Source organism: Camelus bactrianus, chromosome 3 (genome assembly GCF_048773025.1).
Source record: "Camelus bactrianus isolate YW-2024 breed Bactrian camel chromosome 3, ASM4877302v1, whole genome shotgun sequence".
Classification (NCBI taxonomy): Eukaryota; Metazoa; Chordata; class Mammalia; order Artiodactyla; family Camelidae; genus Camelus; species Camelus bactrianus.
In genome coordinates, this window is record NC_133541.1 from 26,735,296 (window position 1) to 26,761,433 (window position 26,138).

General features: G+C 41.7%; 2 protein-coding genes across 8 annotated transcripts in view; one reads left to right on the forward strand and one right to left on the reverse strand.

The window, feature by feature from the left end:
- The window catches only part of LMBRD2 (LMBR1 domain containing 2), a 42,133-nt gene extending 32,229 nt beyond the window's left edge, over positions 1-9,904 (reverse strand). For 5 of the 6 annotated variants that reach the window (XM_045517076.2, XM_045517075.2, XM_010955525.3 and 2 more), the window contains exons 1-3: positions 9,553-9,904; positions 550-787; positions 196-293 (exon numbers count right to left, since the gene is read on the reverse strand). In XM_045517076.2, the coding sequence (XP_045373032.1) occupies positions 196-293; positions 550-723 (272 nt within the window). In that variant the 5' untranslated portion in view covers positions 724-787; positions 9,553-9,904. The remainder of the gene's footprint in view (positions 1-195; positions 294-549; positions 788-9,552) is intronic. The other variant, XM_045517077.2, reaches the window with a different exon arrangement.
- Positions 9,905-10,024: 120 nt separating this feature from the next.
- SKP2 (S-phase kinase associated protein 2) overlaps positions 10,025-26,138 on the forward strand; it is a 31,432-nt gene continuing 15,318 nt past the window's right edge. Inside the window, exons 1-5 of one of the 2 annotated variants that reach the window (XM_045517080.2) lie at positions 10,025-10,227; positions 10,824-11,000; positions 21,102-21,213; positions 23,404-23,547; positions 24,804-24,938. In XM_045517080.2, the coding sequence (XP_045373036.1) occupies positions 10,826-11,000; positions 21,102-21,213; positions 23,404-23,547; positions 24,804-24,938 (566 nt within the window). In that variant the 5' untranslated portion in view covers positions 10,025-10,227; positions 10,824-10,825. Of the gene's footprint in view, positions 10,228-10,728; positions 11,001-21,101; positions 21,214-23,403; positions 23,548-24,803; positions 24,939-26,138 lie in introns of both variants that reach the window. The other variant, XM_010955523.3, reaches the window with a different exon arrangement.

The following is a 26,138-nucleotide window of genomic DNA, read 5'->3' on the forward strand; positions in this document are numbered from 1 at the left end:
AGGATTTTAAAAAGAACATATATATGTATAAGAATATAATACATATATATATATATTATGGGTATAACACAATCACTTTGCTGTACACCTGAAACTAACACAACATTGTAAATCAACTATACTTTAATAAAAACAGACAGACACTTTTAAAACAAACTCCTCCCTACAATATTTTTTAAAAAAGGAAGAAATTACCTTGGCACTGGGGTAGCAGTTGCATACAGTCCTGTAATATTGCTACTCTCAGGAGGGCTCGAGTTCGCAGCAGCATGCTTGCACCGGTTGTATATTGTCTAAAGCAATGAATGGATGGTTTAAAAATGAACATCAAAAGGTTACCAAATACTTAAGGGATACTGGAGTGTGTCAACCTATCTACCCAAAATTATCTTCCTGGCTACAGGAATTTAATGATCAAATTCATATAATAATGTTTAACTTCAAAATATGTTAAACTTTACATACTTTAGCTGTCTTAAAAACATATCTCAAACATGCTGTATGATTACAACTGTCTTTTAAATGGTGAAAATCATTTTCAGCTCTTACCGTACTAACATCCAGAGGCAGTATGAAGACAATAAGAAAGCAGAGATACCAAGCTAGCAGTGTTCCAACAATTACAAGTCTATGCTGTTTCTTAAAGTCTCCATATCGATGAAGTAGGAATAATGCCAGAAAAAAGACAAAAACAATCTCGAGTCCCAAAGCTGCACCACTCATTATTCAAATGTTCACCGTGAACAACCAAAGTAATTCACATACAGATCTCGATCATATCTGTAAACTGGGGGGGGGGGGGAAAAAGCAGTGTTAACATAGGAAATGGCCAGTTGGAAATTTATTAGTGTATTCATAAACTTCTTAAGAAAACATCAGGCTTTATATTGGACCAAAAGTAAGATGAAAAGGATAATTCCTATTTTCAAGCACTTATGTCTTATTTTTTAAAGCATTTGTTGAAAATTTCATATAAATTTTGTCTTCAGGAAAAAAGCTATTTTAGCAAAAATTGTACTAGCTCTAAAAATATTATACAGTAAGAATATTAGATGTGAATAGTTTCAATATAGTATCACGTGGAGTTTGTTCCTTAATATTATAAATCCTAACTGAATGTTTTATATTAATATACTATTGACTGGATTCTAGGAAACTAGATATTTTGCAAAAGTTTTCAAGTCACCCACAGTCATTAATCAAGATTTTCTATCAGAAAAGGAGGGAAAGAAAGAAAGAGAGACCATTGTTTGATGCAGTATTTTTCTTTCTTTTGTGCTACCTACCTAACTTTCATGACTTGAAATTCTTATTCATTTGCTGTTTATAAAATATACTTATTAGTTTTCATCTATCTATATAAATCTTATTTAAATAAAGGAAAATTTATCAATGATTACTGAATAGTCATACATTTGAAAATATTTTTAATTATAAATGCTGATGATACAGACATCGGAAAATAGTTTATGTGATTATCTCTCTACTCTGATAAAATAATTTACCTTTACTAACTGAAGGCAATTTCACCTCTGTAAAATCAACATCAGGCATTTTTGTTTGTTATGAACTAATTACAATATTCCAAGGAATGAATTAATATCTTAATATAGAGAATCAAGATTATGATGTAACCCACCAAAATAAAACAAGGCAGAATCAATAAAATGCTTCAAGTCAACAAACACCTGCAACCAAAACTAGTTATTAAAAGAATAAAGAAAGTTTGGGTCCTTCAACAGGCTAAATTTAAATTTATATAAGAAATATCCCTATATGGAATATCACAAAGGAAAATCACATTTAATAAAGTATTTACTTCACTATTTCTTTATATTGTTGAGGTAGTTTCTTTCCATTCCTCTGTAGATTTCAACCAATATCTTCCTTTTCCTTAAATGTCTAAAAATGAACCCCGTTTGTCACTCTCTATTGTCATATCCTGCTATATTTTTCTTCAAAGAACTTATCTACCTGATACAATGTATAGTCTTTATTATCTTTATTGTAAACACCCACCACCATATATACACATACAGACTCCGCGAGAGCAGATTTGACTATTTTATTTAGTCCTATATCCCATGTCTCTCATACAGTGTCTGGCATAAAGTGGATACTCAAAAATTACTTGTTGAATGAAAATCAATAAATAAAAAACATTACTGTATACTCTAGTATATACACTATTTTTTATTACTGCTGACATCAAAGGCAATGTAAAACTCTTGTTATAGTCTCCAAAATTGATTTTACAAATACTTATTACATCTCAAAAGGCTTCAAACTCTGCTTATTACTAACTACTACCCAAATTTTCAAATTTCATTTTCAAAGAAAAAAAACTTGTATCACCACAGGATCAGTAAGTCAAATCCTATTTTTAAGCCAAGAATAGATTAAGTGGTCAGATGAAAGCTCAATGAAGAATGTGCTGATGAAAACTATTACCATTTTCAGGATACAGCTTTAAAAAAAAATCATTCAATGTGAATATAATTATTATATGAAAAATCCTTTATGGTTTGACGTGGATATTTATTTTGCCTGAAGCTGTCCAGTGTAAGGAATATGACAATCACAGAAAAATACCAGATTAGCAAGGAAATGCTAAAACACTGCAGAACCAAATGATGGAATATTATTGAAGACATGATGTTTGTTAAGATTATTTAATAACATTAGAAAACTACTATAACGTTAACTGGGAAACTATAGTCACACATTTTTACATAATGTGCATAAAACTAAGAATGAATGAACAATGAAATCTATGGAGACATCAATAATAGTTAAGATTATGGGCAAAAGCAAACAACAAAATCAGTTATAAACTTGCCACTAGTTACTAATAATTTTATGATGGCTATCAATTTTTCAGTCTGATTCATGGTCAGTACTTTTAAATCTTATAGATGAATAAACAGAATTATGGATCTTTTATTCTAGTAATAAAGAAATGATTTGGTTACATCTCTTCCTATATTCACTGTCTGAGTCTCCTATTGCTACTGTGAAGAATTACTGTAAATTTAGTGGCTTAAGACAACACCCATATGTCACAGTTTCTGTGGGTCAGATGTCCAGGCACAGTATAGCTCAACTGAGTTCTCAAGATCGAAATCAAGGTGTCAGCAGGTTTATGTCCCTTTCTGGAGACTCTGGGGAAGAATCTCTTTCTAAGTTCATTTAGGCTGTTAGCAAAATTCAGTTTATTACGGTTATAGGACTGAGATCCCCGTTTCCCTGCTGGCTGTCAGCTGGCATTTTCCCTTAGCTCTAGAGGCTTCTTTCCAGTCTTTGCCTGGGGCCCTGCATCCCTCTAAGCCAGCAATGGTTTGTCAAATCCTTCTCATACTTGAAATCACTGACTTAGTTGGGAGGAAGCACTGCTTTTAAGGGCTCATCTGATCTCACTGGGCCCACCTGGATAATCCAGTCATATTTACTGGTTCCTGGGATGAAGGCATAGATATTCTTGGGTGGGGTGTCTCTTATTCTGTTTACCACATTATCTATTTTTATTCAAACTGAACTCTTGTTTTATTATGACACCAGGTTATGCCTAGGGGTGTCCCATGAAACTAGAGTTAAAACTTGGGGTTTTCCTAACATAAGATAAGAAAATAATAGTTTTAAAGTCCATATGTTTGATCTTGTATGTAAATTCAAGTGAGGAATGATTTTTTCACACTCCAGAATGATAGTACTTTTCAAGGTTCCTTATGAATTCCTATAGCCTGTTTTGGTTATTTCAACTGAATAATTTTCTGTTCAAAGCTAGGGGTGCCTTATTCTCCATCTGATTTAGTTATTTGTATATTAAATTCATAAATAATTATCAATTAAAAATAAGCAAAAATTGGATAACTCAAGTTTGGCATATTAAAATAACTGTCAAAGAGAACAGCAATTTGGCAATATGTATCAAAGTCCTTAAAAAATGTACATACCCTTTGTCTTAGCAACTCTTCTTCAAATAACTTAGAGAAAAACATAATTGGGAACAAAGATTTATCTACAATATTATTTTTCATAGGAGCACTATTTAAATATAACATTGAAACAACTTAAATTTTTCTAGGAAATAGTTCAAAAAGTCTTTAAAATGTCCACTAGTCTCACTGTGGTCCATTGCCTTTTTGAGAAAAGCAGCCAAGGGTTTCATAAATCACTAATCCTACTAACCTGGCCATGACCCACAGGAGCAGGGATCACTACCTAGAAGAAAGACTCCAGTACAATGATTAAAGGAGCCAGCCAGATTCCTCCAGCCTACAAGGAAGGTAAGATCCAGAGGGGGACGCTTTAGAGATGTCAAATGAGGGTACGGGTGGGATCTGAGGGAGTATATATAAGAAACACACATATATCCATGGACGAAAATATATCAAAATGCTAACAGTGGTTGTCACAAAGCAGTAAAGAGGTGACTTTCTTCTTTGTGCTTTCTTTGTATATGCTTAACTCTAAGTAATAAAGATGTATTATTTTATAATTTTAATATTATTTAAAAATCAGTGCAGTTATATGAAAGTAAAACACTAGACAATGAAAAAAAGTTGCTGTGGTGTTAAGTGCCTAGAATTACAACTGTTGTAAAACACAAATGTTTTATTAAATCATGGTAAATCTGGGTTCCAAATCCCATCTCTAATTAATTATTGTGTAACTTTATGCAATTTAAGCTATTAAATGAGGATAAATGATCACCTCATACAGGTTGCTATGAAGATCAAATGAGTTACAAAAGTAAAATACCAAGTAAGAGTTCTAGAATGGGTCTTCAATAAATGCTAGTTGCTTATCTCTGCCTCCTCCATACCATCTGCTTTGAAAAGATAATTAGTTCCCTCAATGGTCTGAAAGCACAGCTTTACCCAAAATGGCCTTTTCCCCCTAAAAAACAAACTGTGAATGGATACCAAGTGCTTTTTGCTTCTCATTCTCTGTGGTTACCACAGCCTGGGCCCTCACTCATTCCTACGAAACAAAAAATCTCACAGAATTGCTCCCCTTGCCTCTCTTGACAAGTGGGATTACCTTCCTAGGTCTGCAAGATATCCCAAACACACCTTCATCTGTCCTTTGTGTTTCGTCCATTGTGAAGAGACAGAACATATCTTAAAGCCATGTCAAGAAGGTGCACTTGACACACCAACGTCACGTAGAAAAGACAACATTATTCTTCTAGGCACATGATCAAAATGGGGGTGAATCAAAATGGATCATTTGTTGAATTGTAATGATGTGCAGCTATGCAAAAATATACTTGGGGCAAAAGGGCAAATAAATATTCCTTTGACCACAGTAATAGTCCTTCTAATAATATTCTTCAAGTATTAAAGTAATGTGTTTAGGCTAAATGACAGAAATTTTAACAAATGTTAAAATCTGAAGGCAAATCAAAATTTAATTCCATGTGATCAGAAATGAAAGAGACATAAGGCTATCATAGGTGAGCATTAACACCACAGGAGCAAAGTTGATTTTACTCAAAATCAAAATATTAATTCATTCATTCGATCAAATTTTAGCACCTAATATACAGGCACAGTTCACCTTTCAGAATGTCAGTTCTGAAAGTCAAACATTTAAAATCCAATTCAGTGTTTTACCAATCATCATGATATTATACAATACTACTTTCTAATGCCTTAATTTGTTTGTTAACGTTACCAACGTGGAGGACTGTTTCCTGAATACTTTATGGTTGATAAAGGTTTTTCAGGCTAAACACGCTTTAAATGGAAAATTCAAAGGTTAAGATAATTTTGGAACCTAAAGCATGCCAAATATTTTCAAAAAAAAGAAAAAAGAAAAAGACAGGAAGGAAGGGTTAATAGCAACTGAACAAGAGAACACTGACAAAAATTTTGTCAAAATCTAAGATTCTGAAACTAAAGGAAAAAGTTTCCAACTAGAACCTAATGATTCATCAGACAGACTGTGTTAATTTAAATATGTATCCTTACTCAAATAGGTGAATAAAAACTAGAAATCAAGTCAAGATCCAAATAATGAAAAACCAAAGGAATCATAACTAAATGTGAGTAATGAAAGTCAACAATTCTTTACCATCAATCAAAATTTAAATCTTCTAAAGACAATCATCCCATGTTTAACAATTTCAGGTATAGGGAGAATTCAGCTTATGATACAGATAAAATATCACAAGAAAAATGTAACTCTCACTCTAAAAATGCAAAAATGGCATATTTTTCGAAGCCATCTTCAAAACTGAGCTGAGTTGCAAACCAACCAAGTGAACTGAATTTCAAAGTCAAACAAGCTCTCTTGAAGAAAGACAAGCGTATACAAACCGTTCCACCTTTGGCAAGACATGAGAGAGGTAGCGATCATGTAAGTAGGTAAGAAGAAAATGACTGGAATTGTAATGGATTCTTAAAAGATTTCAGGTAAGGAGATTAAAAGACTTACTTTGGTTAATTAGAGAATAATCCTCAGAATCCTTCCTAATAACAAAATAATTTTTAAAAAGGAATAGCTAACATTTAGTGTGAGTTTACTAGATTCCAAGCATTGCAATAGCACTTAATATACTATCTTAGACTTCACAACGCAGTAAGGCAAGACTCTTAGTATCCTTGTTTAATACAGGAGAAAACAGCACAGAGAAGTTAAGAACTGGGATTCAAACCAAAGCATCCTGACTACAGAAGCTGGCTCACAATTAGGATACCAGAGTCTTTACTCCAGTCCAGATGTACTTTATATATTTTTTTTTTTCGGTAGGAGGAGGTAATTAGGTTTACCTATTTATTTATTTTTAGAGGAGGTACTGGGGATTGAACCAGGACCTTGTGTATGCTAAGCAAGCACTCTACCACTTGAACTATACCCTCCCCCTAGATGTACTTTCTTAATGCAATTTAGACTTTTTAAATCATTTCTTTTGTTCAGTTTTCATTTGTTCACTTCATTTCAATGAACAAAGTACAAATGTTCTCCTATTAACTATTCCTTTAGACACATCAAGATAGACTGATAATAAAGTCATGTATAATATAGAATTTAACTAAGACTTTTTTAACTTTGCAGGTAAGACTCCCATAACTTATGACTCTAATCTACATGGGGAAAATTAAAAAAAAATAGAGCAAATGAGAATTAGGAAACAATCCTTCTGTTCTTGCCCCAATCTGCCCACAGAGAGCATTAAGCTACAGAGAATTAAAAAATCTACTTGAAAATTAATTGAGGGAGGAATCTTTTGAAATTTGATTGATAGAAACTTCTTGCTATATAATTGTTCTTAGTCTTTTGTTCCCCAAAGCTAAATAACATTTAAAAAAAAACTAGATGAATCTTAACATTTACTTCATGCTATGATGAAACTAAGGAAAAAGTACATCATTCTTCTAGTTAAATAGAATATCTTTTGTCACATTTGATTTTCAAAAAGAACAGTAATACATTACTGAATATACAGAGAGAGCTTATAGTCAAATGTAATTTCCAGTCCTTCTTGGCCTGTCCTATGCCCTGATAATACTGATCATCTTGTTAACTAACTATGCTTTTGCCCCTTGTATGATAAACATTTTCCCAATTAACTAAATCACTTAGAATTCTACCTGAAGCTTCCAAAGAGTACTAGAAATTACTCTGTCATCTGCAGATATTTTAAAAAAAATTGTAATTGATTTGTCCTAGATACTGAACTAGTAATTCTACTTGTGGAAATGTGGCATACCTCTCTCACTAAAATGGGACATGGAGTGTGGTGAGTAGATTAAATAAGCAAAATTAATCAGTAAAACAAAATAACCCACATCAGTAGCAATCACACAATGCAGTTCTTGAAAAGACCAGGCAGCAATCAATGCATAGCTAGTTACTCAAGTCTTCAGTGGGCACAGTTCCTCATATTAAAATACCAATGCATCAAGTCAGGCTTTTATTTACTGTCTTAAGAAAGCAGCCATGCTTGAAAGGAATGCACAGAAAAGTTATTCCCATTTTAAGAAGCTAAATTATTTCTGTTGCCAGGGCAAACTGTTAGTGAAATAGCTGTTCTACAATTTGAAGACATTGATTTTCAAAGTTGACAGGCTTTCTCTAAAGTCTCATAGAGGACCTCATGTCCACCAATTCAGATTATTTCAAGTATTCTGAAACTAGAAATGTTCCTTGGCTCTTAAGCAACTATAGCTAAATTCTAGTACAAGGCTATTTTTCACCTTTAAATTTATAATTATTCCATCTATTAGACCTTTACTATCTATAAGATCTGTATCTAATGTGGCCTCTCCCAATTACTTTGTATCTCAAAACTTTGTTTACTCTCATCATGGCATTTTAAATATTTTTTCTTGTTTATTCTTTCTCCTCCATTAGCTTATAAGCTCCCTTTGTCTTGTTCACTTTCCTAAAGGAGACTGTAACTTTTTTTATTAAAAATATTTCCTCTGAATTGCAATTTTAAGGGAAGGGATGTAGGTTTCAAGCAAAAGCAACTGCCTTCTCCTTAGCCAAAGTAACATAAAGGTAATTTTATGTTAAAAAAAAAAAATCAGAACATTGTATTTAAAAATATTTTCCATGTAACATTAGTTTAATGAATTGTGAATATTCAGCCTAGTATTCTTCACCTAGTTTCAATCAAAATCAATGTAAACAGATCCTTTATTCACACCAATTTCACTTACTTTCAAGAACAGACTGACTAAAGGTTCATGAATGCCTTCCTCTGTCAAGAGGTGGTTATTTTTCAAGATAAGCACCTAGTCTGAAACAATCACATACCCGAGCAAGGAAGGTTTAAGGCCAATATATTGCAAAGAATTCTTTTTTTTTTAAGAATTAAGAAGATATGTCATACAGCATACTGAAATAATATTATAATATTTATGTGATGACGCTGGACTGCTTACTTCGGAACTTTACAAATCCTCTCCATTTTTATCAGAGTTGGGAATTTACTCCCCTTCTCTCTTCCACTGTTTTCCCAGGGTCAAAGTTACGGTATAGACGGCACAATGGATTTCGTAGGATCATCCCACCCAGGCACACTCTCTACTCTAACCATCTCCAAACTCTTCTTCGCAGATACAGGCTAAAGGCAGCCCACTTTTAGGAAGCAGGGCTACCAGAAGCAGCCGGTTGACAGAGAGCAACCGAATGGCTTTATTGGTGGTCCCTAGTGTTGCACTGAAAGCCCTTCGTAAACACAGAGTCGCCTTATTTGCTCTCGGGCTACCATTTATGAGACTTTTCAAGTCTGAGAGGGGATGCTCAGCTTTTCCATCGTACACAGGAACCCCCGTGGTCTCCAGCTCCTCTCAAATTAAAACACCGCCTCCAGTTGCCACTGCGCTTTTGTTTGCAAAACGCTTTCACGCGCGTTTTCCGATTTGACCCCGACTCTAAGCCTGTGAAATGAGTGTCGTCGTCGTAGTGCCTATTTTATAGATGAGGAAAGGACCCTATTCACAGACCTAGTCGTAAGGCCTCCCTCTCCCCACCGGAGGAAGCAGCTCCCGGGCAGCAGGGCGACCAGGTGTGATGCCCGCGGCTGCAGTCTCTCACCTGGCCGGCGGCTGGGGATGTGGGCCCCGTGGCGGCGGCCTCTCGGGGTCTCCAGGGTCACTCACTCTCGCCTGCGCTCGGTCCCAGACCCCAAAGCGCCTCACACTCTTCCCCTCAGGCTCACCGTCCGATCTCGCCGGACAGCGTCTAGACGGACCGGGAAACCCTGCGTCCGCCACAGCCGTCCAGCTTCTGGGACCCACACTCCTTGGCGACGGTGGTGGCGGTCCCCAGAAGGCCTACGGGTTCCCTGGAAAGGAAAACCCGTACCCAGTCAAGCCGCTGACATTTCCCCGTCAGCCGGAGCACCGCCCGCTTCCGCTTTCACGCCTACCCTGTTGGCCGTCCAGGCCCGCAGCCGCGGGGGGTTGTGGGTATCTCGAAGGCGGCAAACCTGCAAGGAAAGGAAGTAGAGGCGAGCACGCCGGACCGCGAGGAAACTACAATTCCCAGCAGGCAGCGGGACCGCAGGCGGCGGTAGCGGAGGAGAGCGGACAGAGGGCTTCTGCGCGCGCGGCGAGGATGGAACGTTGATAGAGTTCGCGGGTCTCGCTGCTGGGGGCCTGAGCCGCACGCAGTGCGCCGTCGCGCTCCAGAGCGGGAATCCGAGAGGCGGGCACGTCTGCAATTAATGCAAGCATTTAAAACTCCCGAACCTGCGGACGCCATGCATAGGTAAACCGATTGCAGAAAAAGGCAGAATATGAATGGGCCGTCTTAAATCTTAGGCCGCGAATTTTGCTACTTGCTAATATTGTTAGTAATGCTGTATTGTGAATAGTTTCTCTCCCCTTCTTTAGGAAAACCTGGATGGGTGGATGCTTTAGTGCGGTAATCAGCGTGCGGTTTTAATTGACTTCCCTTATTGGGCTTTCCTGCAGCTGTTTTCAATCACTGATTGCCCTCCCTCTTTCCTTGTCTGCTCCCTCCACTTTAAGAAATTCTTGAGGCCTTCTGCGTGATCGTAAATCAAAAAGCCTTTTCAATTTGTTCGGTTTGATCGGTTATTTTCTCTTTCATTCTTGGGAACTCGCCGCCGGCATGTAAAAATGCAATTAACTTAGCCGCTGTGAAAGTTTTCTACAATGTGTAATTTGCAATTTCGTTCAGGCCCGCTTTAGAATTATTTAGGGGTGTGTTTTTGAAAGAAACGGGGGCTATTGTGCATTCCTGCAGGAAACACCTCCAGGAGATTCCCGACCAGAGTAGCAACGTTACCACCAGCTTCACGTGGGGATGGGATTCTAGCAAGACTTCTGAACTGCTTTCAGGCATGGGGGTGTCCGCCTTGGAGAAGGAGGAGGTGGACAGTGAGAACATCCCCCAGGAACTTCTCTCAAACTTGGGCCACCCGCAGAGCCCTCCACGAAAACGGCTGAAGAGCAAAGGGAATGAAAAGGACTTTGTAATCGTCCGCAGGCCTAAGCTGAATCGAGAGAACTTTCCAGGTATGGTCTGAGGATAAAACTATCCGTCCAGTAAGCGGTGGATTGAGCTACTTTGTTGGTAAACCTTTGTTCAGGGATCTTTAGGATAGGGTTCTTTTAAAACCGCCTAATTCTGAAGTTATTTTCCAAAGAAATGGGGCAACTCATTGTCTTTGAAGTCTGCAGGAATGTTGGTAGGTATAATGGTACACAACTGACTTTTAACCCATGTGAAATTTTAACCCTGTGAGAAGACATTCCTGTCTTTTTTCCTTAGAAGGGACTCTGCCTGATCAAAGGCCAGCTCAGTGTTGCTGACAAATGGGAACATAAGCCATGATCCTGTAGGATTCTTTTTGTCTATATTCTGCTGCTTTATAGCCCTGGTTGAGCTTTTTGCCCTAATCAATTTAGTTATTCGTCGAGGGACTGCTAAAGTGAATGTTGAACTAAGTGGAGGAGGCTTATCTTCCCAGGTCCATTCCCAAGTGGGATTCTTCTCGTATGTTCTGTCTCCATTACTACTAGTTTTATTGGTTCAGTTACCCAACCCAAAAACCTGAGTGTCAGTCAGATTCCCACTATCCCCCAACATCTAACCAGTCATTGAATCCTTCTCTCTTCTCTCCTGAATATTTCTCAAGCTGTCATCTTCTCTGGCCGGAATACTGGAATGGACTCATAATTCCAGCCTTATCCTCCCCGGATCCATCCCCCAGAGCTAGAGTGGACTGACTGAAATGTGGACCTCACCATGTCCTTCCTCTCTTAATAGCTCCCTATTCCCAGGCTTCTCAAGCAGATGATTAAGTGCCTCCTGGCATGGATCAGAGCCCCAGGAGTACTCAGAGCCATAGCGTAAACATAGTGCATTGACCTGGGGTTATCAGTTTTTCTTGCTGGTTAGCCATGTGAAACATTAATTCAGCAAATATTTACTGAGCACATTCTATGTGCTAGGCATTGTTCTAGGTGCTGGGGATATAGCAGTGAGCAAAACAAAAACATTTTCTACCCTCATGGAGCTTTTGTTCTAGAGAGAGGATGCAAGAAACATAAATCTGGTATGCAGAATATTAGAATAAGTGCTGTGACTAAAAACAAAAGTAGAACAAGCCAAGAGGGATGGAAGCTCTGGGTTGGGAAGCTGGTTTGCAATTTTAAACACTGTATTGAAGGAAAGCCTCACTTGGACAGTGAGCTTTAAGTGAAGGCATAAAGGAGATGAAAGACTGTGCCTTGCAAATGTCTTGGAGATAAGATCCTCAAGCCAAGGGAGCAGCTAGTGCAAAGACCCTGGGGCAGAAAAATGTCATGTTTGTTCAAGGAACAACAAGGAAGCCATTTTCCAAGAGTGAATGAGCAAAGGGGAGATGGGCTAGAGATGGCGTTGAGCAGAGTTGCAATGTGACCTTTTAAAAGGACACACTGATGTGTTGAGACTGAACTGTTGGGGGTTGAGGATAGAAGCCTGGAGACTTGTTAAGAGTTGCGGGAGTGGTGACAAGCAGTGCTCAACTTCTGGACAGAGTCTGACATTAGAGTGGACAGAATTAGGAGGCTTTGAACATGTCTGTAGAAGAGGTGCTCGTAGTCTACAACTGAAATTGGGTGGGTGATGATAGAAAAGAAGAGACAGATTCAGGAAATAAAAATGAGGTCTTGCAAAGACAAGGTAGAGAAATATATCCCTAAATTTCCCCATCTGGGTTTCTTGGAGGATGGTTGATCGGTTGCTTGTTTGCTTAGCTTTTGACCCTTTCTTTGGGAAAGAGGACTGTCAGGTTATGGTCCGGGGATCTGAATCAGGAGTTGAATTAATTAGAAAGGCAGTAAAGGATTGTGGTGAGGTCAGACAAATCTGACTTTGGATCCCAAGTCTGCTGTTTACCAACCTTGGGAAGTTTTTTGAGCCCTCTGCACCTTAGTTCCTTTGTGAAATGCAATAATACCCGCGTCACGGGCTACTGTGAAGATTAAATGAAGGAAGATGCATAAAACCCTTAGCACGCTGCCCACACAGAACACACACACTCAATCAGTAAATGCAGTTAATTTGGTTGACAAAATGACCCAGTTGAGAGACTACTTCACTTTTTCTTTTGTCCTTCATCCCGTTAATCTGATCCTGTTAGTGTAGCGGTTTTTTTTTTTCCTTCAAAATTTAATGCCACTGCTATTTTTAGTGCCTGGAATGCAGCACGAGCAATTTGGTGCTTGACTAACCAAATGTGGGAAAGACACTTCCTGCTAAGATGAGCAGCTTTTGATTACTTTGCTCCACGCGGCTAGCTTCTAACATGGAGTGTGGTTGCTATAAGTCCTTCCGCATCCACACACACTGGTGGAGATAAAAATGACGTTGTTTAAGCTGTGGAAACAAGACAGAAGGTCAAGGGGTGGTTGCTGTCTTCTAGGAAAGGCGAGTCAAGTTGAGGAAAGACAGTACACAGTAAGAAAAGCTCGGAGTGAAAGACGGAGGCTGATACAGCGGAGTGATGAGCTGTTCAGGCAGCACGTGCTGCACCAGGCCCGAGGGAGGGAGGTGCCCAGAGGACCCAGCTTCCCTGGTGATTCCCACTGGATGTGGATGAGCAAAGCGGAGGCTCTGGGAAAGAGAAGGATTTGGAAACGGTCCAGTCACGGAGTCTGAATTGTTAAAATTGACTTCAAAAAATAGTTATCTGAAGTGAGAGAGAAAAATAGTGACTTAATGTTTCTTACGACCTAACAGAGAGGCCGGGAAGGAAACCAGTTGTGTGCTCTGTCTGTGCGTGGAGTTACACACAATGCAGATGGGTTAATTGAGGGAAGGGGGAGGAGGCAGGGAGGCTGCGGAGGGGCAGCTGGTGTAGCGGATTCCCTGTGGGCCTCCAGTGGAGCTGGATCCTCATTCTAGCGAGTTTTGTCTGCAGTTGTCGGGACAGGTGGCTCACAGCTCTGCGGGGATTAGGCTGGAACAGGCCACACCTGCTTCACAGAGCTATCTGGTGACAGCGGGCCTGGGCTGTGTGAGTTTCTCTTGGTTCCTCACTTGGCAGTCTCTCTTTTCTGCCGGCCCCAAGCCAGGCTCACATCTGGTGATAAATCCTCTTCATCTGTTTGTTTTAGAAGATGGAAACTTTGTGCCAGGACAGGTCTGATGGCCCTTGGGGTGAGTGTGTGGAAAGCATTGGGAGGAAATGGCCCAGTAATGAGGTCAGTAATGGACAGAAAGAAGACAACTGCATTTTATGCACTGTTATTAAATGCCCGTCCTGGTCCTGGTCTTCTCCTCCCCGCCCCCACCCCTCGCTCCGCCCAGACAGGGGAGACCCATGGAAAAGCTGTTGAACCACTTTGTTGATCAGCTTTCCCATGGCTGTTAAACTGCTTGAAATTCCAGGCCCCCGCAATGGTTTTCAGCCTGGAGACTCCAGAGTTTAAGAGTATGCTGATATCCCCAAGGGAACGTGTTCAAAGTGCAAAATTCCTGAGATTCTGATCCCAGGGGTCCTGCCTTGAGCCTGGGAATCTGCTTTTTAATACCCTAGAGGCAAACATTTTTCCTCTTTTTTTTTTTAAGCCATAAGAAATATATCTTGCATTGCATTCCTGGGTAGGTATCTAAAGGCGAAATTGCACAAAACTGGATTTCTCCTCCCTAAGATATTTCCTATTCTCTTGCATTCCATTCTTTCAAAACAACCCTCATCAAACTAAATTGATTTCATGACTCACCAATGAGTCTCAGCCTGCAGCTCCCAAAACTCAGCTCTTTGTGGGAACCTTCCCCGGGCATCCTTCTTTGCCCTGTAGGTTCCTTTCATTCATTCAGTAAATACTGATTGAGCCTCATTCTGGCGATCAGGGATACAAAGTGAATGTCACAGACCAGAGATCCTGCTCTCACGAGGAAGTTTAAGAGGCATGGAGGTGATGAGGCCAGAAGTGGGCAGCTGGGTTTGCACCTGAGGAAAAAGTGGAAATGGTAGTGGCTAAGGGTGATGACTAGCAAGTTTTTGTGATTCTGGCCAGTTTTCACCTTTCATGGCTCTGAAGTATGTGTAACTTGCTTCCGTGTCATTGAAGCCTGGAGCCCTTGGGCTTAATAATTACTTTCCTTTCTGTACAGACCTAGTGTGCAGCCTGGGCTGGGGGCGAGGGATCAGAAGAAGTGAGGGGAGGAAGGACTTGCTCTGGACTTTCTCATCCGCCCTGGGCAGACAGACCAGGCAGCAGTGTGGCCAGGAATCCAGGAAACAGATGGCTGATGTTTTGAGAATTAAATACGGCAAGTAAAATTAGATTAAGCATATCACAAGCCTGGATCCCAGCCACGAGGGCAGCTATATGAAGACAGACTTCTGCCTCATCTGCTGGAACCATTCAGTTTCAGGCTGTAACGCCACCCACCCCTCCAGCTTTCACCCCCGGCGGGGGTCCCAGCATCAGTGTCAGCTGTCCCGTGTTGGCCCCATGCAGCCCTGAGTCCTTGGCTGCTAGCAGAGGCTGTGCATTCTCTTGGCCACGGCTCCTTCCGACTGGTAGCCGACCCACTGCTAACTCTCGGCATCTTTGTTTCACTCCCTCTCCCCTCCACCCCTCCCTTCCATGCCCTAATGGATTCCTTTCTCCATAGCGAGTCAAGTTGAACTCTCACCTTTTTGAAACTCGTAGAACCCAGAACAGGAGAGAGAATCCTAGGGTAGAAAGAGGGCAGGTTTTTTGGAGTCAGGGCTGGGTTTGAATTTGCACTCTGCCATTTGCTAATTGTGTGTAATTCTAGTTACATCTTCTCTTGAAGCCCCTCCCCCCATCTCCAAGCCTACGTACTGACAGGGGTCCGTACCTTTGTCCCTGGGTCTTGTTTTCAGCCTTCATCCCTCCTGAACACCTACAGGGCTGAGCCATTCCTTTGCAGGTACTGTGCCCCGCGCCACCTGGCCTGCCTTCAGACAGCCACCTCTGTGGCTCTGTGCTTTCATCTTGGGACATGGGGTTTGAAAACAGAAGAGACCCACATTTACCTCTTAGCTCTGCCACCTAACAGTTCACAGCCCCTTGGTGAGGTTAATTAATAACCCCACTAAGAGAGGTTTGCTCACCTATAAAATGAGATACTGCTACTTCGGACACAGGGTTGCTGCAGAGATTAGAATCAGTGCACATTAATAAATGCCTGAGATTTTTTAGGGCTTGCAGTAAATGGCAGTTTTAAATGTCAGGTTATGCATTTGTTTATTAGTTTGTCTCCCCGTGAGGCCATCGGTGGGGGACTGTGCCTCACAGCCAGCTCTCAGCACCCATGCATTAGTTAGGCACCCAGGAATGTCTGTTGAAGTACAGCCCTAGGCCAACCTTGTCATTTTATGAATGAGGAAACTGGTCCTAAGAGGCCAACAGCCTTGCCTGTCTATAAAATAAAGCCAGCATTCTTCTCTCAGGTGTCAGTCATTCCTTTGTGAGATTATCAGATGAGCGCTTTCTAATATGCACTGCCAGGATTTGTCCTAGGCACTGGCTGTAGCGGTTAATTGATTAAGGAATGTTAACCAGTCACACAGAGACCAAATTAGCACATTCACAGTTTGCATAAAGAGGGAGTAAAAGATATTATGCATTGAGCAATGATCTATGTGTCAGGTATCGCGACAGGTGCTAGATGTGCAAATCTGGGTGCAGGGCTGTGACGGTGACCTGGGAAGGCCCCTCTGACGAAGTGACAGTCAAGCTAAGATCTGAAGGAGGAAGAGGAGTTGGGCGGTGAAGATGGACACTGCAGTGCAAAACCCTCCTAATATTCAGACTTAGCTTACTCGCGTGGCTTCATTGCCTGTCTTTGTTGTCCTCAGCAGACTTCTGCATTCATTGCTATGCCAAATTTTCCTTCTAGCATTTGATTTACCAATCTCATATTCTAATTGTTCCTGGTTTCTTACGTTTTCCCAATAAAATGGGAGGCATCAAGTTCATTAATTAATTTCTGCACTTCACAGTAAGCCTCCCTGTTTCTTTTCCCCACCATCTTTAGTGTAGACACTTCAGTGCTCCATCCAGAGCCCCTTGAAGTTCTCAGTTCCTTTTTATGCTGATGGCTTTCTCTTCCAAGTGGGTGACACTCTGTGTTTGAGGGCTTTCTCTGGGCAGGTATGTTGGGGAGGCAACATTCCTGCTCCCTCCCAGAAGCCCCCAACCAATGAGCGACAGCAGTTGGTGGATTAGTGCTCCAACACCTGTGCTCTCGGCTGGGACAGCTCTGGGGCAGATGCTATATGCTTTCCTAGAGTCCTCTGCAGATTTGAACCCCAGCTCTCCATAGCGATAATCTGCTTATTAACATCCCCAAATTGGCCTCCTGCCCTTCCATGTCTCTTTCCACTCTTTCCAGTACTTTTCTGAGATCACTTTCCAAATAAACACTTTAATTCAGATCATCAAGATCTGCTTCTGGGGATCCCAGACTTAGATGGAGGGTGTTTTGGGGTCTTGACTAAATCACCTGATGCAGCCCTTATCCAAACCCTACTCAGACCTTAGATGTTTTCACGTAGCTGAAAATTCCAAGCAGCATTGAAAAGAAAAGGTCACCAAAGGAAAATGTACAGATTTAAAGGTGCAGGGAGAGGTGTGGAGGCAAGAAAGAGAAAGTTTGACTCTCTGCTGCTTAATCTTTTTGTCATAAGTTACTTAATCTTCACAGTGAACAACTTTGAAAGATAAACCTTTTTATTCCCATTCCTACAGATGAAGAAACCGAGCCCCAGAGGGATTGAGTAACTTGCCTAAGGTTCACAGACTCGGAGGCAGCAGAGCCGAATTCCAGTCAAGGCGGTGCTTCCTCCTCAGTCCCCTAGTTCACAGACTTGTTGGGGAGGCCAAGCACCCGGTATCAGGATGGTTCTCAACACATCAGATTCAAAGTTGCGCTAAGCGTGTAATTCTTTGCCAAATCAAATGGTAAAATCTGATCTCTATATGCAAAAGGCAGCAGAGATCAGGGAGTTAAGAATTAACGGAAGAAAAACTTGAGAAAAGCCCATTCATCAACTTTTTTCCAATTCGGGGAGCAGAGCAGGTACCCTGTTGGAAAACTTACATCCTCTGTCCACACTGACCTTGGACCAGGATCTTTGTTGCCACACTGAGGAGCTAGCTGCCTCCCCAGGTCATGGTCCAGGGTCTGCGTGCATGATCTGCCTTCATCCCTCCACCCCTAGGTTTCAGAGCCTCAGTCAGTCATTTACTTCTGTCCTCTAGGGAGGGAGGGGCGGGTCGTCACTGAGCAACTGCATCTCTCCTACTCATGTTTCCACTGACCACTGCTGTACCCCCACACCCTGCGCAGCACAGCACCCTGAACCCTACCATAGCCCATGGGGATGCTTTATTGACATTTCCTGTTTGTTTGTCTCTGCCTCTCATTTAAGCCACCCAGTTTATGGTATCTTTGTGATAGCAGCCCAAACAGACTAACATGGAAGGCCAATGAGAATATCTGAAGTCTGGATTATGAGATAGCTCCCATTTCATTGTGTTCAGTGAAGTTTTTAGTACACAGACTAAAACTCCATTAAAAACAGCCCATTCTGCAATCAAGATTTCATTGAACATGCAAGAGAAGTGCTAACAAGATGCCCGTTCTTAAAGAGTATGCACATCGTGGTAAGATGTAAACTCTGAGCGGGCCATGCCTTGTTCGTCTTTGTCTGTAGAGCAGACCCTAGCATGTAGCACAGTTCAATAAATGTATGAATGGATGAGTGTATCAGACATTGTGCTAGTTCCTCGGAATACAAAGGTTGATTTGAAAAAAAAAAAAAATCAGGTTCTTGTTCTTAAGAACTCATGGCCTAGTGGGAGTCTAGACAGATGAGCAAGGAAATAATAAAATTGTGGTTAAAAAAGTGACTTGTTCTTCATGATATCATGGGAGGACTTCCATAGGAATGGGGGCATTAATGGCCACTTGATTTTAAATTACTAGCAGTCAGGGGTGGGCACAGGATGTACAGAGGCAGTGAGACGTGATGCCGAATGACTCATTCTAAAAATTACAAGTAGCTCCAAATGGCTAGAACATATTTCTAGATAATGAACCTAGAAAAATGAGTGGGACCGTGACATGAAAGCTTTAAATTTCTTGCTAAGCAGTGTAGACTTCAGGCTGAATGTTCAGGGGCACTATTGAAGGGTTCTAATCAAGGGAAAGATTGCCCAGGAATACTGCCTAGAGGCCACAGCTTGCCACATTTATCACTCTCCAGTGCCTTCTCCGTCATGGTCTCCACAGAGCCTGGTACAGGGTGCATGTTCAGTAAATACTGACACTTTTTAAATGGAGGGGTCGGGGGTGAGAATTAGGGTTCTCCAGAGACACTACAAATCAGAGATGTAAGGAGAGTCATTATTAAGGAATTGGCTTATGTGATCCTGGAAGCTGAAAAGACCCAAATGTTCAGTCCAAAGGCCTGAGTACCAGAGCAACAGATGGGGTAAGTTTCAGCCCAGGTCTGAAGACAGGAGGGGAGACCCAAGTCCCAGCTCAAAGAAGGGAGAGAGCCACTTCTCCCTTAATCAGCCTTTTGTTCTAACCTGGCCTTGGATTGGATGAGGCCTGCCCACACTGGGGAGAGCAGTCTGCTTTTCTCAGTCTGTTGATCAGATGTTACTTTCATCCCAAAGTGCAGACACACCTGGAAGAAGGTTTAACCAAATATCTGGGCACCCCTTGACCCAGTTAAGTTGGCACTAAAATTAACCACAGAGGGGAGAGGATTGCGCCAAAATTGGTCTGTCGGATCGATTGGAGGTAGACCAAGAAGGCAAGTTACTAAACTAATCTCACCACTCACTCCATATTTCTTGGTGCGTCCTTGTTTCCTTCTTGGCCATTGTCTTATTATCCTGATCTTGTAGGTTATTCTATACACTCACACGTAAGAGTTTAATACTGGTTGAATAGCTATTTAGAGACTGTTTTTATAAGACCAAGAAAACCGGTTTTCCTGCGTCCACCTTTTTCTCCCTCCAGTTTATTCTGAACACAGCAGCCAAAGTGATTCTTTTAAAACCTACGTAAGATCCTGTCTTTCCCATGCTCAGAACTCTCTAGTAGCTCCTCAGCACCTTCAGAGTCAAAGCCAAAGGCCTCATGGCATAGAAAGTCCTGCCTGACCCGGCCCCCTCTCACCCCTCTGACCTCTCCATTCGCCTGCAACTTACTCTGTTCTTCTCCACTGGCCTCCTTGCTGTTCCTCAAAAACACACCTCAGAGACTCAGGCTGGCTCCCTCTCTGTGTTCAGCCTTTGCTCACAATCGCCTTCCCTGACCACTGTGCTCAGGCTTTGACCACCATCCCCCGTCCTCTCCTTTGCCCTGCATAATATTTCTGCGTAGCACTTATCTGTATTAACACATCATGTAATTTTTAGCATATTTAACAATTTTTAGCATATCACATAATGTTGTGTCATTGTTTTCCTCCCCCTAGAACGTAAGCTCCATGAAGATAAGGTATTTTTGTCTCCCCGACACCTAAGACGTTCCCGGGCACCGTAGTGAGTGCCCGGTACACGTTTTGTTGAATTAATAGATGAAAGTTCCCTTTGGATGTGGTTTTAGGTAAAATTGACTTGAGCGCTTTCTGTAAACCTGAAAGAAGAGGGAGGAAGATCCATTTGCCTTATTTAAAAAGGTCACTGCTGGTTAAATCCACTACCCGAATCTGCTTAGGAGAGAAACGCATTCCTTGGCAACCAAAAGCATCGTGATGTCTTAGATGCTGTTATGTGAGATCTGAGAAGGATGGGACCTGCTCTGAACCAGTTAGTCTAGTCCTTGCTCAAGACGGGCTGGCGGGGGCTGAAGGGAAGAATGTTATGAAAAATAATTCTTTTTCCTTTGTTTTGAAAAATTCTTGGCATTCTCTTTTCTCCTTTGCTGAGAAAGTCTGGTGCTCACTTCAGGGTACATAGGCAGTGGGTGAACTGAAAAACAGTTACGAGGATGAGTAATTCATTTAGCATTACATCCCTCTTTTAAGCTAAATATCGTGTCTCCTTTAGGTGCATAGAAAGACTCAGTAGACTTGATACGGCAAAAGAATGGTGATGAGAACACATTTTTTTTTTCTCTCAAAGGAGTTTCTTGGGACTCGCTTCCGGATGAGCTGCTCTTAGGAATCTTTTCCTGCCTGTGTCTCCCCGAACTCCTGAAAGTCTCCAGTGTTTGTAAGAGATGGTATCATCTAGCGTGAGTATTTTTCAGCCCTTCTGGTATAGGTGGGGGAGGAGAAGAGGAGGCTTATTTATTTATTCATTTGGGTCTGGTGAAACTAAACACCAGGAAAAGTGTAGTAGCACAAAGAAAACTAGCTATCTTCTCACTTTTATTACTAAATAGTGTCTTACTTCACACAGTGAAGGGAAGATTCTCACAGAGGCGACTTACCCTATTACTGAAAACCTCTTTTCCCTGTGTTTACTGGATGCTGACTCGGGGCCGGGGCCAGGGCCAGGGCCAGGGCCAGGTTGAAGGGAGTGATGGAGGTGCAGCAAGGCCCAGCCAGCAGCTCCTCACACTCCAGGTGGGCTGGGCAGTGAGAGCGATGGGGAGAGAGGACTCGGGGCTCTGGCATTAGACCTGAGCGGGAACTCAGCCTCTGCCACCTAGGCTTTGTGTCACCTGAGTGAGGTACTTGACGCTTCTGAGCCTCAGTGCCACCGTATGTAAAATGGGGATGATGGTACCTGCAGGACAGCGCCGTTGTGCGGGTGAAATATCAGGATGCTTGCTGGAGCAGTGTGTGGCTCGTGCAAGTGGTCAGCACATGGCAGCCAACAGTTGTGGGTGTTTTTGTTGGTTTGGGGGCAACACTTTTCGGGTATGGACAGTGAGCTGCACCTGGGAAGTCTTGGTGAGCTGGGAAGGCAGTAACAGGCCAGAAGCAGGAAGAAAAGGCTTTGCTTTTCAATTTGACTGTCTTTTGCATCTTCACGTTTTCTCATACTCATCCACCTGGCCACCTTTGCTTTGTGCTGAAAAGCCGTCTATGTCTCTTCTCCCTCCACGCATCCAGGACTCTCACGGAGTCCAGCAGGAGCCCCTTCCCTTCCATTCACAGGTGTGCTGGAAATAAGACACTCTGGGTATTTACAGGAGTGGGCGACAGTCATCCCTTGGTATCCACTGGGCGTTGGTTCTGGGACTCCCTGGGGGTACCCAAATTAATGGATGCTCAAGTCCCTTATATAAAGTGGCGTGGGACGGTCGGCCCTCTGTCTCTGTATCTGCGGATGCAGAAGCCGCTGGTAGGGAGGGCTGACTGCATTTGCTTACAAAAGCCCCGGAGAGGTTTGCACACCTGGAATGCTGGAGCAAGTGGGTGGAGGTGGACTTTCACTTATCCCTGCCCAGGTGACCTCATCTTGATTTTCTTTTCCCAACCACTGTCCTCTCCATGCAGTCTATTAATCTTCATCTCAGTTGTCATACAAGTAGTAACTGACATTTCTTATAAGCACTTGTTATGTGCCAGGCACTGCAGTCCTGCCTTGTTAATAATAGAGGTCAGATAACACGTTGACAGTTTATTTATGCAGAATTATTTCAAAATCCTAGCCAGTGGTCTGCTTATTTCAAGTGGTATTAAAAAATAAAGTGCTAGTAAATATTTAAAATGTCCCCTCATAGGCTTGGTGTCATGTTTTCTTTTTTGTTAAATTGAATTAATCTGTGGATATTAAAGCTCCTTTACTGTGCTGTTCAGTACATTTTCATACTTCTTTTTTACTTTAGAAACACTATCCAAAATCTAAGTATTATTTTTCCCTTTTTCCTTCACATTAGTTCATATATATATATATACACACACACATGTATTTCTGTGCATGTATATATATTTTTTAAGCTTAAAAGTTATGGTAAATCAGAGCTGAACTGTGACTTCTTTTTCCTAACAGAAGTCTGATAACCATATCTCATAGTAAAGCAGTGCTAACTTTCCTTCTTTTAGGTACATTTACCAGTTTTTTAGACTAATTGTGTGTAAGCTGTTCATGCTTTACAGAAGTGGCAGGTGGACTCATTCACGCCACGTTGAACCTGCCCATCTGTGCAATAATCCTTTAGGTGATTGGAACAAGCATTTTTTAAAGTTATCAGCTTGAATGCTGGAATTTTATTCTCTGGTTCCAGATCATTGCTTTGCTCATTAGAAATCCATATAAAGAGGAAGATGAAGGCTTATCCACAATTGGTCCAAGATAGAGTCAATAGTGCCTTAAGAATATTATTGCTAATTGTATAGTCAACTTAAAAACATAGGTTCCTTCAGAATTTGCTTCGAGGTGATTTAGTGCCCATGTCCTCTTGTTAGTAAGTGTTGAGGGCCTCCGGTGTCCAGTGCCAGACTCACCACGTGGAGCTCCTCCTCTCTTCCAGGTTTGATGAGTCTCTCTGGCAGACCTTGGACCTCACGGGTAGAAACCTCCACCCGGATGTGATTGGTCGGCTGCTGTCTCGAGGGGTGGTTGCCTTCCGCTGCCCACGATCGTTTATAGACCAACCGTTAGTTGAACATTTCAGGTAAGAAAGAAGAATTCCTAGAAAAATCTTGAGGTAGAAAACAGATCAAAATGTCTTTTTCTCTATGTCCAGGCTTACAGCCTGTGACAGGTCATCTGTACAGTCTGGGATATTAATTGCATATTATTTTATCATGTGGCCTTTGTGTTGAAACATGGCACGGGTTCCAGTGACACCATTTCTATTTTAACTCGGGGTTGCTCTTGGACTCTTCCTGGAGTCTAAGATGCATTTGGGGTCCTCAAGCAGATGGGCGTCCTGCATCCCAAGAGGTGGGAGCCGAGCAGAACACCCTCCAGCAGACACACGGCAGCCTCACTCTTTCCCGGCTGCCCATGTCTAAGAAAGAAAATATGTGAAAATGTGAGGAGGCTTTTGTCGCTCTGGGTTTCTGATCCTACCATGGACAAATCTGCATCCTGAAAAAAAATGTCCTCTTTTGGTTTGTTGTTTGGAATGCACTGAACAAGTATTTCTCTGTTACTGACGGTTTTGCAATATGGTTTAGTGCCATCTCACACATGAGCAGCATCACTGGATACTGAACAGAAAAATCAGCCAAAGACAGCAGAGCCGACAGCAACTCAGTCCTTTTCCCCTTCTGTCCGCGGTCACGTGGTGGCGCTCCTCTCACTGGTGCTTATCCCTCTCCCACTGCTGCTCCTGGGTCTCCTCCACGTGTGTGCTTCCCTGTGTTACCCTCGAGTCTGTCCCTGCCGCCTTCTCTCTCTGATCCACACACAGTCGTGGACAAGCTGCGTCTTGTGCACCCACGTTTAGGCCAAGACTCTCAGATTATCATCTCTAGCCCAGCAGCATCTTTCAAACAAACTCGTATTTCTCATCACCTAAAGGTGTTGAACCTGAATTTCCTCCAAGGACCTCGAGATTAGCCTCTCATTACAAGTTGCCCTTCCCGTCTTCCCTGGTTGGGTAATCCACCCACTCACCCTCGCCGGTCCCTATCATGGCCATAAGCTCCTTGTCTCCCGCATCCAGCTCATTCTCCTGACACCCACTCACTACTTTCCTAAGTTGGACTATCCTGGCATAACATCTGGACTTGGCAGAAATCCTCTTGAATTTTAAAATGAATGAGGTTGGAAATTAGCTTGTAGCAATTTCTTTTATGACCAAAACTCTAGCGAGTACTTGAAATGTGTGTGTGGAGTCTTGTTTGCAGTTCTCACTTGGGGAGGGGAGGGGTTGGATTTGATCTGGATGTACTGCTCTGAACTAGTTCCTTCTGTGTCCAGCCCTTTTCGTGTGCAGCACATGGACCTTTCGAACTCGGTCATTGACGCGTCTACCCTCCGCGGGCTCCTGTCTCAGTGCTCCAAGTTGCAGAACCTCAGCCTGGAAGGCCTGCAGCTCTCAGATCCCATTGTCAAGTGAGTGGCAGCCAGAAGTGTGTCACAAAGGCAGATGTTTTTGTGTTGGTTCATTTTGTTGCCTGAATATCACTGGGGCGCCCTGTCCATGTCCAGATGGACTCAGAAAATATCCAGTGCAGTGTTCCAGCTTCTGCCAAACTTTCCAGGATTCTTGTAGGCAACCAGAGTTTGCGTGCTCACTGTATTGCCAGGCCTCATGCTAGGTTCTGGAAGCACAGGGATGAATCATGGCATGGTCCCTGCCTCCTTTGTGGGAGAGACAGATAATTTCAGTGCAGTGTGTTTGTAAAATGTGATGGCTTATATGTGGCAACACACAGAGAGGCCTAATTAAATTTTGGGAGGGCAGACTTCTCAGAGGAAGTGACTCTTAAGTGGAGTATGGAATATATTCTCATACTCATTCAGGATGGTAATAGCAGCTAGCATTTATTGAGCACTTACTATGTGTCAGGTACTAGGGTCTTTAAAAGTATTTTGATGTAATTCTCACAGCAACTCGATGAAATATATTCTTATTGTTCACTTTTTACAGATGTGGAAACTGAGGAACAGAGAGGCTGAATAACTTGTCCAAGTTCAGTTAGTAGGTGGCAGAACCAAGATTTGGCCCTGGCAATATAGTATGATTCCAGAACTCTTGCTCTTAATCACTAAGTTTCACTAACATGAGGCATTTGGGAATGAAGAGGAGAGGGTAAATATAATTGAAAGACCCTGGTGAATTTATAAGTGGAAGTTTACCTGCAAGCTAAGTCCAATTATGGGTGAAATGGAAATATGTTTATTTCATTACTGGGTTGTTTTAAGTTTTTTTTTTTTTTTTCCAATTTAAAAAGTACATTGATCAGTGTTTCCTGTGTACTTACGCTGTGCCAGTCACAATGTGAAGCCCTTTATTATATTGTATCATTAAATTTTAACAACCCTACCGAAAAAGTACTGATACTGCCATTTCACAGATGAGCAAACTAAGGCAAAATATCCTGCTTGGTGTCATACAGATAGTAAGACATGAAATAAAGCTCACTTATTTTCCCCATTGTTATTTCACTTTTATTTTATTTTTTATTGAAATATTAATTGATTTATAATGTGTTTCTGGTGTACAGGAAAGTGATTCAATTATACATAGATACCTATATATATATATATATAGACATATATATATATTCTTTTTCAGATTCTTTTCCATTA